Genomic DNA, 15,886 nt, shown 5'->3' with positions numbered 1-15,886 from the left:
GTGTGGCTCAGTGGATTGAGTGCCAGCCTGCAAACCAAAAGGTTGCTGGTTCAATTCCCAGTTGGGGCACATGCCTTGGTTGCAGGCCAGGTCCCCAGTAGGGGGTGCACAAGAAGCAACCATACATTGATGTTTCTCTCCCTTTCTCCCTCCCTTCCCCTCTGTCTAAAAATAAAATAAATAAAATCTTTATTTAAGACATTAATCTCTTTTTTCCCCACCCAGTACCCACCTCATCTCCGAATTACTTGCTAGGGGTGCTGTCTTCATCACTTAGGAGTCCTCTCGCGTGTACTCTCCTTCCGCAGTTCTGAGGCAGATGCCGTACAGCTCTTGAAGGCATAGGTCCCTCCCTTCCTCCTTGTCCAGCATGGTTAAAGCACAGCTTTGGTTAATGTGAATTTTCATTAATTATTCCCTAAGTCTCTGGCTTAATTTGCAGAAGTCTTCTCAGCATGGTCGTGTGTGTCCGGCAGTCCACCTAGTTCTGCCGCCTGCCTCCCTCGGGCTGGTCCCTCTGAACTTCTTTCTCGCGGCTGCAGGAGTCCCCCTCATCTATCTTCGTGTGCCGTGTCCCTGGTTTTTGTGTCCCATGTCCCGTAGCTCCCCCTCATGGCTTAATGCCATGCCTCGGGAAGCCCATTCTCCAGTAGTTTTCTGAGGCAGTGTGAATAAGTCTGCCAGCCCTTCCGTGTCTGAACACGTTCTTTTCTAGAATGGCAGTGGAAGAGTCCATTTCTTTTGTGAGTGTTTTCATCTCTGTTAGAAGAGTTTACCTTCTCTCTGTATTTCTGATGCTGTGGAATTCCACACTGTGCCTCAGAGGAAACCTTCTGCCACTCACTGAGATGGCCTGTGTGGGCCCTGGGGGCAGAGTCCCATCCTTTACATGCTGAGAAAAAAACTATTTTCCGTGAGAGGAGGTGGTTGTGCATTACATGTTCTTCTAAAACTTCTGTTAGTTGGATGTTGGACTTCGTGAATTATTTCTCCACTTTCTGCCTTTTCACAAATTTGTTGGCACACTCCTTGGTCGCTGTTGTTTTTCTCTGTCTTTCATTGTAGTTAAGAGTTTTCAGAGGGGTGGGAACTGTTCGGGGTGCAGCCAGCCCACTGAGCACCTGGGAGGTGGTGTCATCCTTTCTGTTTTCTCATTGGGACTCCCTGTCAGCCCAGATGGAGCCGTGCCTCGTCAGTCAGACCGACTTTGGAAGATGTCTGTCAGACAGCATGGCGATCACGTAGTGTGCCTTCGTCCCTGGGACAGGCACTCCCCTGCTGTGGCCCTCGCAGGGGGCCATCCTTCCAGGCTCTGCCCGAGCACCTCCAGCTTCCGGGCCTCTCATGCGGTCCTGGCCCTCGTCTTTAGCAGTTATTGCTTCTGCTGGCAAAGAATCTACTTTTACTCACCGGCTTTCCTTTTTTCCTTGGGAACTGTACCTAGTGCGATAAGAGAACTTTAAGACATTCACAGCTAGTTATTTTATTCCCAAAGTGGTGAGTCTCTTTGCCACCCTGGTCGCCTCTTTGGGTGCCATGAGGTTGGCAGTGTCTTCATCCTCCTCGGAACAGGATGTGATATGCCTGGTGTGAGGTGGCCTGCCCGGGGCAGGCTGCAGTAGGAATAGTGTGCCCCGTGGGTCTAGACGTGATTCAGCAGTGGCTGCATTCTGAGGCTGCTTTGCTTACTAGTCACATCATACTGTGACTTGACGTTGAGCTTAAAATCAACTAAAATTTTTGGACTTCTTTCTTCACTGTTTTCTTATACCTGGTTCTCCCCTCCCCCCATCATGTTTTCTTTTTTGTCTAAAAAGGGCTTTACACTTATCCATGTTTAATAAGTTTCTCTATATCAAACAGTTTTTGAGCACTGATTCTCTCATGTTTTCTGTACGTTTTGACAAACATGTGACATCCTGGTGAATCACCTCTGATAGAGCCATTGGCCACACAAGCTGAGCTCCCCAGCTCAGCATCACTGTCCAGCCAACTTGTCTGTAAAGTGATTCTTTGCCCTGCACATGGGGACATGTGGTTCCCATTCATGACCATGTCCTGAAAGCCATCCAGGTACAGGTTGGCCGGCCCCGGTTGCCTGGGGCTTTGCTCTTGATCAGTGCTGCGCACAGCTGCCCCCCCACTGGTGCTGCGGCAGTTCTGTGATAGAAAGCACGCGCTTTGGAGCTCCACGGGCCTGATTTGAGTCCAGGTCTGGCTAGCACATTTACGTGCTCAGGGTCCTTGTTTGTCCCTCTGCAGAGTGAGAACCAAACCTTGAGGGGGTGTTGTGAGGCAGGGGTAATGTATGTAAAAGCATCAGGCCCAGAGCCTGGCACACGGTAGGCACTTAATGGTGCTGCTAGTGGTCATGTTTCCAGTTTACACGGAATGTCGCGATGCGAAGACAGGTACTGCTGCTGTGGCAGAGCTGGAGAGGTTGAGGACTGCTTTTCATAAGGAGCCACGAAGGCCAGAAGAACGTCTGTCCCCTTCTCATGCTCTGTGCTGCGCTGCTGTTCCAGAGCAGAGGCTCTGCAGGGCACAAGTCTGCTGTCAGGTTGCGCACAGGGGACCCTCGCGAAGGAGAGCGCTTGCTGGAGGTCACCACTGTTCTGCCAGACTGTGACTGTGACGGAGACGTCAGCACCTTGTGACCACACACAGTCTGATCGTAGACTGCTGGACAAGGGAGGGAGGGCGTCGTGGGAACAGCCTTTTGAAGGTCTTTCTGGCCAATTTGTCAGTTCTGTCTTCTGTTACTGAATTGGTTATAACTGTAAATTAACTAGGATGGTTGGTTCATTCTCAGTGTGAAGCCTGTTTCTTTTGGCTTGTTTCCAAAAGTATGTCAGTGTGCTCTAGAATTTGTACCTGACTTGGGAAGGCTGTTCTCTCTAGGCATCTTGACTATAACTTATGAACAATCAAGTGGCCACTGTCTCTTGCCCCAAGCTGGGTGATTCACAAACTGCCTGTAACTTGCTTTCACTTAATGCGAACTGGGGTAAGTTGGCCTTTCCAAGTCTTCCCTCCACTGCATGTGAGTGTAGAGTTCTGTGTTGAGCTGCGCAGTTTCCATACCATTCCTTACTTGCTCGGGACCGCCCTTCCTCCCTGCAGTTTTAGGGGCTTAGGAACAGTTTGGTTTCATTGCAGGTCACAGCCAGGCCGATCACCTCATGTTTCCCCTCACTCTGCAGTTCCTGTCACTTCTTGCTCTCGCTGACTCGGACTCGTGGCCAGGCCTGCCCGTTTCAGACGTTCAGAGGCTCCCGAGTGCTTGAGACAGGAAACCCTCTGTTCGGGACCCCCAGGACTTTCCGACTTGACTGGGGCGTTCATTGTGCTTTCTTACCTGCATCCTCTCCTGCAGCATGCGTGTGTGCACGTGCAGAATGGACACCCAGATCTAGCTGGGTTTTCCTTGTCTTTAGTCCTTCGATCTCTAACAAGGTTCCTGGCCTGTCTTGATTACCATTATTATCCTCACTACTTGTCTTTTTTCTTCCCAACCCCCCGGTCTCACATAAAAAAAAACCTTAGTAAACAAAGTCATGCTTTGCATATACTTGCACTGAAGTTTTTGAAATTGTAGAATTTATGCACAGAAATTCATGTACCTTTGAGTTTTCATAGTGAGAATTTGTAGAGGAAGACGCTACTAATCTTGGTTTAACGTGGACTAGTGAGCATAGTGAGGCTGGATTTTCTTGATTGGCAGTTGGCTTTTTTAATGTAGAAGTGAAGTGGATGATAAGATTGTGTCTCCCGCCCTGCCCTTCTTAGGGGTGTATTTGGAGTTAGCCCCAGCGTGTGGGTAGGCATTTGCTTTCTAAGGGTCATGTATTTCTCAGGCAGCTCGGAATTCCAAAGGCAAGAAGCCATAAATTGTATCATCTGATACCATAGTACAGCCAGAGATGAGGAGAACGTGAAGATTAGGATTTGAGGAGGCAGAATTCTGGTTGACATTGGAGGAGAGTGGTAATTCAGTGTGAAATCTCTTAGGGGACACCTTGGATTTAGAAGTGGAGCCGGGGCAGGGCCATGCCGTCCTCTGGGGGTTCTGAAACTGGGCCCTGGAGCCTTCCTTTGGGCTCCTCGCTCTCCAGCCCACCTTTCCCATTGTTGACAGTGCTCTGTTCCAACTGCAGGCCTCATCTGGGCGCTCACTGGCTGTGTCTTCACGTGGTGCGCCGTCCCTGCAATGTCCCAGTTTGTGGTCTTGTCTGCAGCACGCCTCCCCCAGCCCACGCTTCAGTTGCCCGCAGATACAGGGCCTGTGTAAGAGAGCAACTTCTGTTGAAAGTGTACTTGCTACAGCTTAAGTATCATTTCTATGTCATCTTTTCTCTGCTTCTATTCAGAATTGTTTCTTTATGTTATTAAAATACATTGCTTAATCTTCATGTAGATATTTTAATGTAGGATTATCTCAATTAAAGCCCCCTGGTGTCCTCGCTGCTTCTGCAGCAAGCCTGCAGTGCTCTGCTGCTCATCCCTGCGCGGCCCGTGGTGAGCTGGCCTCATGCCATGTGCCATCTGACCTGACTTCCAGTGCCTCTGAAAGGCTCGCTCTTCTTGTCGTCAGGACCTTGTGCTTGCTGTGAATTTCCTGAAGCCACTGGGTCTTTCTGTCCTCTGCTTGAAGGCTTAGTTCTTCTGGGCTGAAGTACTTCTTGCTTCTGTGTCACCTGCTCCGTTCTCCTTATCTTCTGAAGCCTCCCGTACAGTGAAGTCTCTTCTGACCAGGCTCCCTTCCGACAGAACAGGCTTGGAGTTGTCCCCTTTATTTTCTGTATCTTTTATTCTCTGTATGTTCTTTCTTCTCGATTTATTGTATTCCTCAAGGGGGAGGGACCATCTGTCATCTTACTCTTGTATTCCTCAGTACAGTGCATGCTTTACTAGGACCTGTTGGGTAATATAGTGCATATCAGATGGAGCTGAGTCCTTCATTTCCTCCTCTCGAGAAGAGCGGAAATACCAAAGAAATTGCAAAGTGAAACTGGGGAAGATTGTGGGATCTCTGGTTGGTAGAACTGGGTTGCCTCTGACATGTTCTTTGAAAGAAGTAGTTGCAGAGCGAGCACCATGAAGCTGACTGGGCGTGCGATGCCCCGTCTGGAAACCTGTCATCTCCAGTGGGCACTCTGATGTTTGGCGTGCGTAGCCCCGCCTCTCGGGAGGGGGTGACTGTATGAAACAGAGGCCTTTGCTTAGAATGGAGAAGCAGCTGCTGGCTGGGCTTCCCATTGCTTTGTGATCTTTTCCTTTAGCGAGAACTTTTCCTGTAGTGAGAACTGCCTTTGAAGGCCGGCGGCAACTACTTCTTTGTATCCCATGTTTCTGCCTCTCTGTGTGAAAATTACAGCGTTGGCCTGGGCATTGAGCTTTGTTTGCCCTTACGGGGAGGAGTTTATGGCTAACTTACAAGCCGAGAAGTGACTTCCCTTCAGAGTGACTCTGCATTCTCCTATTTATAGATAACTTTTGTCCCCTGCCCCCTTCCTAGGACACGCAGTTTTCAGTGTGCCAGGTGAGCCACCCCCAACCTTAAAGCCAACAGTCCACATTTGGGTCTTGTCAGACGCTGCCCAGCTAAGTGTCCTGCTGGCCTCATTCCAAGCCCAGACAGGGGTTCCTGAGACTCCAGGTGTCTGGCCTTAGGCAGGAGCAGTGGAGCCAGGAAGAAGAGCCTTTCAGTAGCTCACTGTGCTTAATACATCTTGTTGCCAGGCTTCTTGTAAACTCGGCCTGGTCTGGTGTTTGCTGTAAGTGTGCCTGCTGCTGGTGGGGTAAACGAGTTGTTTTGAATCTAAATGGAGGCCATGAGGCTCAGTTTTCTTCAGGACAAGTGAGGGGTCTAGTTGTTTTTTTTAAATAGTTTAATCGAACATCACTGTTTCCCAGCATGTTGGCGTGACTGAGGCATTTTTCTTTATAATGTTTTTTGAATTTGCTTGTAAAATGATATAAATTCCCAGAGAAATGTACCTATTTTTACATTTGGATAGGTATATCTCAACCAGGAATGAGCCATTCGTGGCACTCCTGATTTAACATCTAGCATTCTTTATTATTTCAAGGAATAGAATTTGAAAATTTCTCTTTTATTCCTACAAATATTCCTAGGTTTTAGAGGCTAAAAAAACAGTTCTAGTTTTCTTGTGGCCTACTTTTTTAAGTTGAAGAATGAGCAGTTATTTTTATATATATGAACATGATTTCTCATGCATGTTTATATTTGAGAAGAAAGGAAAAATGTGTCCTATAACTTCTCCCCACCCACACTTCGCATTGGCTCTTGTGTGGAAAAGGTGGTTAACTGCTGACTCCGACTCTGGAAGGAGATGAGAGGGGAGCTGTGTTAGTGCCAGGAGAGAAACTTTGAATCCTAATTGTAGCAGTCATACAATGAGAGCGTTCCGCCCAGTACAGTTCCGCCAAGCACAGCAACCCCTGGCCGCCTGTGACTTTCTCTTAAGCCGCGTTAGAGGTCATTACTACAAGTGTTATTAGGCCCTTCACTGCTCAAGAGAAGAGCCCACTCCCTGAACTCACTGTGTCTGAATGCACCTTGCAAGGTTGCTCATTACAAATACCTTTATCAGAAGTGTTAAAAACCCCACCTTCGTGCTTTTTCAACGTGGGTACCATGCACTGTCCCTGACATCCCGCTGTCCTGAATGCTGCCTGCCAGTGGCTGTGCAAGAAGAGCACGCACGCATGCACGGGACTCCTGCGGGAGGTCTGGCCTGTCTGTCCAAGTTGCTGTGCGTGTGAAAGACACTGCGTTTTGACGGCTTTATACCAAATGAATGACTTACTGAAACAGTACTGGCTGGATATGTGAGGTTACGTAAAATATACCATTAACATTAAATTTGCAAGTTCGTTTTGCTTGTTTGATGTGGCTGCTGGGACTGGACACGTGACCTGTGGCTCACCTTCTGGTCTGAGGGCTCTCTATGAGACAGCCCCAGCTCGCAGGGTGGGTGGAGCCAGCAAATCCTGCTGCGAGAGGGGTCTTGGCAGTGCTGCAGGGACACTTGAACTTCGGCAATGTGTTACAAAATTTGTGTTACAATGATGCCCTTCATAGCATATTTTCAAGAAGTGGTATTAAAAATTGTAACACCTGTTGTTGGTTTAAGTCATTTGCACTTGTTTTCTTAGGTAGAAGCAGCTGCTTCTATTTTTGGAGTTTGTACTCCAGACCTTCAGGTGACTGCAGCTATTTAAACTAGAAATATCTTATGCAAGTTTATTGCAAGACTGGAATATGATGGCAAATATTCACTTAGGATTTGGAATCTTGGGGATCCCAGTGGGGCCAGGGGCCAGTAATGAAACGGTATGGATTGGAGCTGGCTCCAGGGATTCTCCCGGGTCCCAGGCCCTGAAGTATTTGCTCTCATGCTTCGCTGTTGCTCTCTTGAAATTCTTCATTATCTTTGAATCATTTTTTGGTCTTTGAACTTTCTGCCCTCTGCCCAGCCAGTGCTGCATGCAGGTATTGCACAGTTGATAGCAGCGTGTGGACCTGGGGTTTTATTCTGCTTGGGTAGAGAAGTTGCTCACTTTAAACAGAGCTGGTTTATATGAATAGGATATTTTAAATTTTCAGTTTGTTAAAGTCCTTGTCATTCCCACAGTTTGCTTCTCATTTGTAGGTAGGATGATCAACAGTTTCTCTCTTCAGAGTTCTAATAGCTTATCTGTTGGCATGTTTGTGGTGCCATTTTTTTCTGGGCCTCTGTTGGAAAGTGATATAATATGTTAATGTTCTGCTTCTGTCCTATTGAGAGAAAACCCACTAACGTCAGCTTGTCCACAGGGAGTTTCTGAATTAAACACAGTCTCGTGTTTGCATAGCCTGGCCTTTCCTTTATTTCTCATAGCTGTATAATTACTTTGAATTACTTATTGCAGTTGGTTACAAATGGTCAGCAGTGGGTTCAACCCAAGGCAGCAGCAGCATCCTGGGAGCTTGCTAGAGAAGCTCAGGCCTGAGCTCTGCTTTTCTGAGTCAGAATCATGCATTTTAACACAACCCCTAGGTGTTACCTGTGCCCCTGAAAGTTTGGGAAGCACTGGCCTGAAGCTTACTGACTTTGGTGAGCATGCTAACTGTACGGTAGCTTCCACCTGCCGGGTGCCTGAGTGAGTGTTCAGCTGCCTCACTGGGCCTTTCCCGTTGGCGCTGTACTGCCCATTTACCTGGGAGGACAGAGACTCAGAGAGGTGAGGCGGCTTTCCTCCAGATCCGTTTGGGTGCTTAACAGCCCTAACAAGATCTCTGGGGAGATGGAGTTTATCCGCTGAAAGCAAGCGGTTGTGGGTGATTTCCATGAACCACAGCTGGGCCCCTGTTGGACACACTCTAGGAACAGTGAGTACCATGGCCCTTCTGCAGAGGAAGTGATGTTCTCGTCATTCCTCCTGCAGGTGGGTTGAGCCCATCACCTGTCCAGTTCCTGTGCCCTAGAGACAGGGTAGCACCTCTTCCTTCAGAAGCAAAGTGCCACTGTCTACGTGCTATGAAGTAAAGGTGTGGTGGCCGGGTTTTGCTTCTGAGAAGGATGATATTTCGATAATTTTAGATGATCTTTAAGTAAAGCAGTTGATGTGAGATGAATTGTTTTAGGGACCCTTTCATACTATTGGACACGCATTAGATGGCAGTTTTCACTTGGGTCTTAAGTTCTGGGGAGGCAGAAGCCACAGAGGCCGCTGTCTGTGGCATCGGGTAACAGAACTCCCCAGTGGCCCACCCATCTCATAATCTTCAGCCCTTTTGGAGAAAAACCTGTTTTCAAGCAACTTAATCAAATACAGCTGTTGGACCACTTTTAAAGTATATTTATTTTTACTAAAAATGAGCTGTTGAAATTCTGCCTCCATCCAGTTTTTCTGAGTCTCTTAAGAGTAGTTATATTTTTAAAAGGACCTGCTTTTACCTCAGGGTCTGGGGCAGTGGAACTGTGTGACTGGAGTTCATCAGTAGCTTGTTTCTCTTTCCAAGGGCACAGATATGAGTGGGGGCCAAGCCAGGGATAACTGATGTACGGCGCGACTCATTTCTGGCCGATCAGTGTTTGGCTAAAAGATAGAATACTTTTGCCTTAGGACTCTGCTGTGGTTATACTTTATTTTTAAGTTTGTAGTACCCAGTTTAAAACAAATGCACTGTAGAAATGTCTATTTCAAAGTGTTCTGTCTCGAACAATGCTAGTATAGAAAGCAAAAGCAGTTAGACTTTTTAAAGAGATAGTTGCTAAAGAATTCCTCTTGTGTTTAAGCATGAAACCTGGAGATGTGGCCTGAGGGGTGGGGGTGGGCTGGCCTGGCTGGGCCCTGCTGGCACACTGCCCAGGGTGGCAGGCAGCTCTCTTCCCCGCAGCGATTTGGGAACAGAAGCACCTCCATTTTTCAGTTCTGATGTCCCTTAGGGCCTTTTCTGCGCTCGGCATCCAGGCAGGGGTGGGTGCAGGGAGGTTTAGATGGCCCACAGCACAGCGGAGAAAACTGTCCTGTGGCCACGCCTGCCTGCCCGAGACGTTGGCCCCGTGGTCTAGGTGAGTGTCTAAGGAAAAGTGACTGGATCTGGTAGGAAGAGAGGTGACTGAGCAGGAAGGAAAGTGAGCGGGAAGTCCCGTTTCCTTTGAGCAGGGCTCACCGATCCTTTTCTGGGAAGGACCCGAGAGTAAATGCTTTAGGCCTTGTGGGCCGAATGTGATCCCTGCCACTTAGCCTTCTCTTTTCCTAACACAGTCCACACTGTGCTGGGCTTGCAGGCTGTTGCCTGGGTTTGGTCTGTGAGCTGCAGTTCCCAGTTCCTGCTCTTAGCTCTAAGTACTCAGCCCTCGCAGTAGGTCCAGTATTTAGTGAACTACCTCTGTAAGGCTGACCTTTCGGAAGTCGAGTGTTACTGGAGGGTGCATGTGATTGTATCTTGACCCATAACGTAGAGTGCGACTTCCCCGTGGTTAGTCTGCAGGTGTCAGTTTACTTCTGCCTGTGCATGACGTCTATCTTGTTTATGATTGGCCAGTAGTTAGGGCTCCACACCAAATCTGCTTTTTCTGCAATTTATTTCTTAGTATTTGTTGTTATTAAAAAGACCTGCTGCCCTGGCCAGTGTAACTCGTTGGTAGGAGTGCCACCCTGTGCACCAGAAGGCTGCGGGCCTGATCCTGATCCTGGTCCGGGCAGGCAGTCTGGGCGCCTGCTGGAGGTGGCCAGTTCCTGTTTTCCTCTCACGTTGATGCCTCCCTCCCTCCTCCTCCTCCTCCTCTTCCTCCTCCTCCTTCTCCTCCTCCTTCTCTCTCTCTCCCTCTCCCTCCCTCTCTCAAAGCAATGAAGAAAAGTCCTCGGGTGATGGGGGGAGGAGGAAGGCACGCTACTTTGAGACCTTTTTTTTTTGTTTGTTTTTTTTGTTTTTTTTGCAGAACCACATTTATTTTTTAAATTACTTTATTGTTTTTCAATTACAGTTGTCTGCATTCCACACCCCCCCCCCCCCCAGAGACTTAATTTTTAAAAAAAGGTTTCAGGCTAAATTATTAACTGTGTTCAGTTTTCTGACTTTAAATGGAGGGACCATTAGAATATAAGAAATTTGGCTTACAGGACAAAATAGGCACATACTGACCTTATAGTTTGGGGGCACGGGTATGGGAAGGCATTCTCAATATACCTGGTTATTTTAATACAGCTTTCCAGTCGGTGACTTTGAAGTATTTAAAAATAAGTAAAAGGAACTATTTTGTCATTCTGTACATATCTTAGGATCAAAGTCCCGTGGTCAACTTTGAACATAGGGTGGACTGACATGAATATTCTTTTCTCTTTTTTTGAAATTTCAGGCTCCTCTTTATTTTTTAAATTATATTTTATTGATCATGCTTACAGTTGTCCCAATTTTTCCCCCTTCGGGCCACCCATTCAGCATCCCCCACTCCCTCAGGCAACCCCCCCCCCCCTACTGTTCATGTCCCTGGGTCATGCTGAGTGATCGTTCTTGAAGGTGATTTTCTGCTTCAGCTAAACTAGGCTTGCATGCCAGTGTCTTCCCTGAAAGAGCAGGGCAGGTCACTCTGCGCGTGGAGTCAAGGGCAGCTGGGCTGGGCCCTGTCAGTGGGGCGCCGTGCTGAACAAAGCTGTTGTCGCTGCCGTGGGGAAGAGCGGGGAAGTGCGTGCTCTTCAGAAGGTGCCATTAGAAGCGCGCGCAGACGAGCCCAGGTGCTCCAGCAGAAGCCTGTAGACTGTGCTGACAAGCGTGACTTTGTGCCCAGACAGGGCGGCTCCTCTCCTCTCTCTGTAGGGGGAAACCCACTTTTTTCTTTCCTCTTTGGGTGTTATCTTTTCCTATCCTTTTGTCTTTTATTCTCCTTTTCAATTTTATTAGACTAAAATGGCACGGTATTTTTTTTTGTTTGCCACTTTCCACGAAGCGTCCATTTCTTTTCATTTACAACAAAAGTTATGTACTCAGGGCACTTTGCCCACTCCTCTTCTGGGAGGAGAGAGGTCACGAGTAGTGTGGGTGGTTGCTGACTGTGCTGGGAATTGAGACATTGCTTTTCTAGCATGTTCTGTGATGTCTTCTGTACATAATTATTGGCCTAATCAGAAGGAGGTCAGAGATGGCCCTGCTGTGTATTGTGGGCCCTGCTTTGGGTTATTCCAGTGAACTTCATGGTGAAGGGAAGTCCCATGTGCAGGCTCCTCTGAGTGGGGCGTGGCTTAAGTGAACCTTCTTGGGAGCTTCTCATCTGTAACTGGTCCTGTTATTTGTTTCTGTTACTGCTCATTGATGTGAGCATATTGCTATATGTCACTTTTGAAACATTTAAAGTTTTTTTAACAGGCAACTACTGTAACGCCGTATTTCATAATAATTTTTTACCTAAAACTTGTTCCCTTTTTCGAGCTTCCTTAAACCTTTGCTGATGTGTTAAATGCTGCAGTCATATATTTAATAGTGAGGTTGTGTGAGGTGGGTGGGCCTGTGCACAACCCCCGTCACTGCAATGGTGCACAGGCTGCTTTTCTTCTCTGTCCCTGGGTGGATTGGTGTGACTGGCAGCATGAAAAAGTGTTGTCTTCCAGGACCTCTACTTTAAAAAATACTATTTTGAGCAGATGTTCATGAAAGTATCAAACTAGGGTATATTCCTACCTGATATCCTAATGTGGGTGGATTTAGCAAAATATATACTTCTAAAAATGTATATGTTCTATCCGTAGGTCACAACCTTTTGCAGCTTCCTTCCTTTTACCCAGGCTCCTCCAGCACAGGATTTGAAACGAGCACGCAAGGATATTAACATGCTTTTTGGTATAGTGGTAATGAGGGGCCACTTCACTAGGTGGACAGTGAAGCTGCACCTGATCTGCAGGTTGCAGTTTGGGGATGAATGGAGTAAGTGTGTGTCTTACCAAACCCTGGTTCAGGATTTTGCGGTGAGCACCTTTGACAGATAGGAATGACTTTTGAATGGTCTTATCCCCAATCAGAACTTTTGTCATCTTGTCATCTTTTGGTCAAAAAAAGGCCTTTGAGATTGTCTCATTATGGCAGCTTTAGATTATGCGGTGGACCCTGTGTTTCGCATTTCCAGTTGTAACCAACAAGGACCTTCTTTCACTCTGTGGCTTGAGAGAACGAAGCAGTTTTCATCACTGAGGAGGGGAGGGGAAGAGGCAGGAGTGGGGCGTGTGTGGCACTGGGGAGTGGTGGTTTTAACTTTGTCAAGTGTTTTTCCTCGTAACTGAGAGTGAGTTTCTCAAGAATTAGGTTCCAGTTTTTCAGTTTTCTTTATTAAGAATGGCACAGGTTTGGCTATTTGTGACTTTCAGCTGTGGAAGTGCGGTCTGTGGCTGAAAGTGCTGGTTGGTGGTGGTTACTGATTGATTTAATTCTTTAGTGTTCCGAAGAGGACTAGATACTTAGGCCTCTGTGCTCACCATTTGTTGCCGAAGATGTTAGCTCTGTGTGAGAATGTGTTCTTCCCCCTTAAGAAAGGGTTTACTTTCTTCCTCTCCCAGCAGAAATTGTTAAAGTGTGGGTGAGATCATTTTGCAGGTTGGGATCCCAAGCTTTAGCATTTTTTCAGCATTTTCAAGTCAAATTTTTGGTATTGATAAAAACATTTTTTTTTCTGAGAAGGAAAAAAAATGCTGCCTAATTTTACTTACTTAGAAAGTATTTATAGGTTCAATGTAAAACATTTTACTTAGGGCATTTTAGATTGTAAAAGTGGACTGAAATGAAAAATTAATATGTGAAGTTGAAATTTTATTTGAAATACTCTCTGCATTTTGTTTAGACCAACATGTTTTGGAAATTTGATCTTCACTCATCATCCCACATAGACACACTTCTAGAAAGAGAAGATGTAACACTGAAGGAGTTAATGGATGAGGAAGATGTTTTACAGGAATGTAAAGCTCAGAACCGCAAACTGATAGAGTTTCTGTTAAAAGCAGAATGTCTCGAAGATTTAGTCTCGTTCATTATAGAAGAACCACCTCAAGACATGGATGAAAAGATCAGATACAAGTAAGAAATTCAATCTTCTCTTTAAGGGGGGACTGAAGTGAAGTGGGGGTAGAATACTCACTAATGTTGTCCAGCCACCCCTGCGGCTGCTGCAGGCCGTCAGCAGAAGGCTTGGATGGTCAAGAGTGACAGGCTCCGTGGAGCCTGGGGTCGGCTCCAGGACCAAGTCCAGTGAAGGGACAGGGCTCTACAAGCTCTGAAGGGCAGAGTGCTTTATAGTGATGAAGTTTCTTAACATGGTAAGGCCATCCAAGCAAGTGTTTTCTCTTATTTTCTCTTCTTTGCAAATAGCAGGGTGGAAATGATGTGACCATCCAAGATCACACAGCAGGTCTAAGCCAGAGCGTGGGCTCTGGAGAACCTTGCTGATGAAGTAAATTCTGATCTTTCATTAACCGAAAATAAGGGCGGGGGTCTTGGTGGATATCAGTGTTGCTAAATTTAAGCATGTAAGACCTTGGATGACTACAGTGAATTTATCTACTCATCGCTGGTTTTAGCTGTTCACAAGCACAACTGTATAGTACAGCGGGCCCCTTTATGAGTGTCTCCTACAGCACTTCTACACAGACTCCCGGGAACTCTGAGTATTCCATGTGCGTTTCAGGTATTGGGGTTTCAGGTATTTTTCCATCTCCAACTCTGTTGAAACATTTGGCTTCCCTCCTAAAAATAGTACAAATTCAGGAACAAAAAGTTACTGATTGTGCATTAAATAAACTTCACGGAATAGAAAGAATTATGGGTTTTTTAAAAAAAATATTGTTATTCAATTACAGTTGTCTGCATTTTCTAAGAAATAGATTTTTTAGAAGGTTCTCTTTTGCCCTTTCTCCCCTAGTCTGTCCCTGTTTTTAGTTATCTTTTCATTTCTTCATGGTGAGAATTTTGCTGTCAGGGAAATAATACTTATTAATGCTTTCAAATTGCTGATGGCTTGGATCTTTCAAGTTCTCTGCCAGCCGTGAGGATTGACAACTAGCGTTCAGTGACAGCCTCCACTCAGAGATCAGTGCCTTAAAAAAGAAGAGGAAAGAAACTTGGCAGCAGAAATACTAGCGTTCTCCCATCCCGCAAAAGATAGACACTGAGCCACTCTGGGACTCCCGCGGCAGTAGCCAGCACACACGGGTGCTGCTTGTCTGGGGCTCTTGTCCTGGTAGGGAGCAGTGTGGCGTGGGCTTGGCGCCAGGCCCTCCTGTCCTAACAGGCTCTGACAACTGGAGCAGTTGACTCGCCTTTCTGGGGGCTGTTTCCTCCAGTACCGAATGAAGCTCGTACCTCTTTAACTGGGTTAGAGTAGGCACACCTGTGGGAAGTGCTTATTTTACCAAAAGTAGTAATGGCTTTTTGTGTAGTCCTTTTTAAAATGTTTGCAGTTGTCGTTGTTGTGGTTGTCGTTATGCTGTGTTTGAGGTAGCGAGAGCAGGTGGGCCTCCTCTGGACACGGCCTTCTGGGTGGCCCCGTTTCAGAAGAGCTTGACTTGAGGGGGCGGAGCACCGCTGCTGCGCTTCCACCGCCTGCACTTTCCGCACGGCTGGGCGGCTCTGCCCGCCGGTGCAGTGTGGAGGGGCTTTTCCCATGTGTCCGAAAGCCTTCCAGGGTTGAGGTTGACCTCAGTCACCTAAGGGAGTTTAGACTGGTGTTCGGTAGTTTCCGGGTGACAGAGTGGTTGCTGTGTTTTGTGCACTTCATAATTTTCTGTTGGGTACATGGTGTTTTAAACTCATCACTGTTTTAGTTCAGTGATCATCTACCACGCATTAAAGGACTGCCGTTTTACACTAACATTTTTTATTCTAGTGACAGATACCTTTGATTTTCAATAATTTAGCATAAATGTGACCTAACAGAACTTTAAAAATAGGCCTTGACGTGGAAGTATAAATTCAAAAGCTAAAATACTGTTGGTTGACTCAAGGTTCCCGCAGAGGGACTGCGAAGTGGGTAGAAGCAAGAGCAGAACCAGGAGGGGCTGCTACCCTGGGAGCCCAGGGAGATAGGCTCCAGGAAGGGGCGACGGGATAGTGGGACAGGGCTGCTGCCGATGGGCCAGGTGACAGGTGATGGTTGGTGTTGCATCACAGGGCCCTGCGATACCTTTGAGGAGAATTGGAGGCGAAGCTTCTCAGGCAGTTTCCTGGAAAGGGAGAAAATGGGAGCTGCAGGCAGGTGTGGAGTCCGGAGGGATGGCATTTCTTTCTAGCTGGAAGTGCAGTGGTCTGTATATGAGCTGGTGAGCTCGGGGTGGGGGGGATATGACGGTGCAGAGAAATGGGCTGAGTGATGTGCTTGCTGGAGTAGGTGGGCAG

The 15,886-nt window shown here is 47.0% G+C and overlaps 1 protein-coding gene across 18 annotated transcripts in view; it reads left to right on the top strand.

Moving 5' to 3' along the window:
- The window catches only part of PPP6R3 (protein phosphatase 6 regulatory subunit 3), a 120,644-nt gene that overhangs the window by 40,185 nt on the left and 64,573 nt on the right, over positions 1–15,886 (top strand). For 12 of the 18 annotated variants that reach the window (XM_071221373.1, XM_071221374.1, XM_024574042.3 and 9 more), the window contains one exon: positions 13,341–13,573. The exons of the other annotated variants lie outside the window; for them this stretch is intronic. In XM_071221373.1, the coding sequence (XP_071077474.1) occupies positions 13,347–13,573 (227 nt within the window). In that variant the 5' untranslated portion in view covers positions 13,341–13,346. The remainder of the gene's footprint in view (positions 1–13,340; positions 13,574–15,886) is intronic. 18 annotated transcript variants of the gene reach the window in all.

Source organism: Desmodus rotundus, chromosome 5, assembly GCF_022682495.2.
Source record: "Desmodus rotundus isolate HL8 chromosome 5, HLdesRot8A.1, whole genome shotgun sequence".
NCBI lineage: Eukaryota > Metazoa > Chordata > Mammalia > Chiroptera > Phyllostomidae > Desmodus > Desmodus rotundus.
This window is presented reverse-complemented; position numbering and strand designations above follow the sequence as displayed.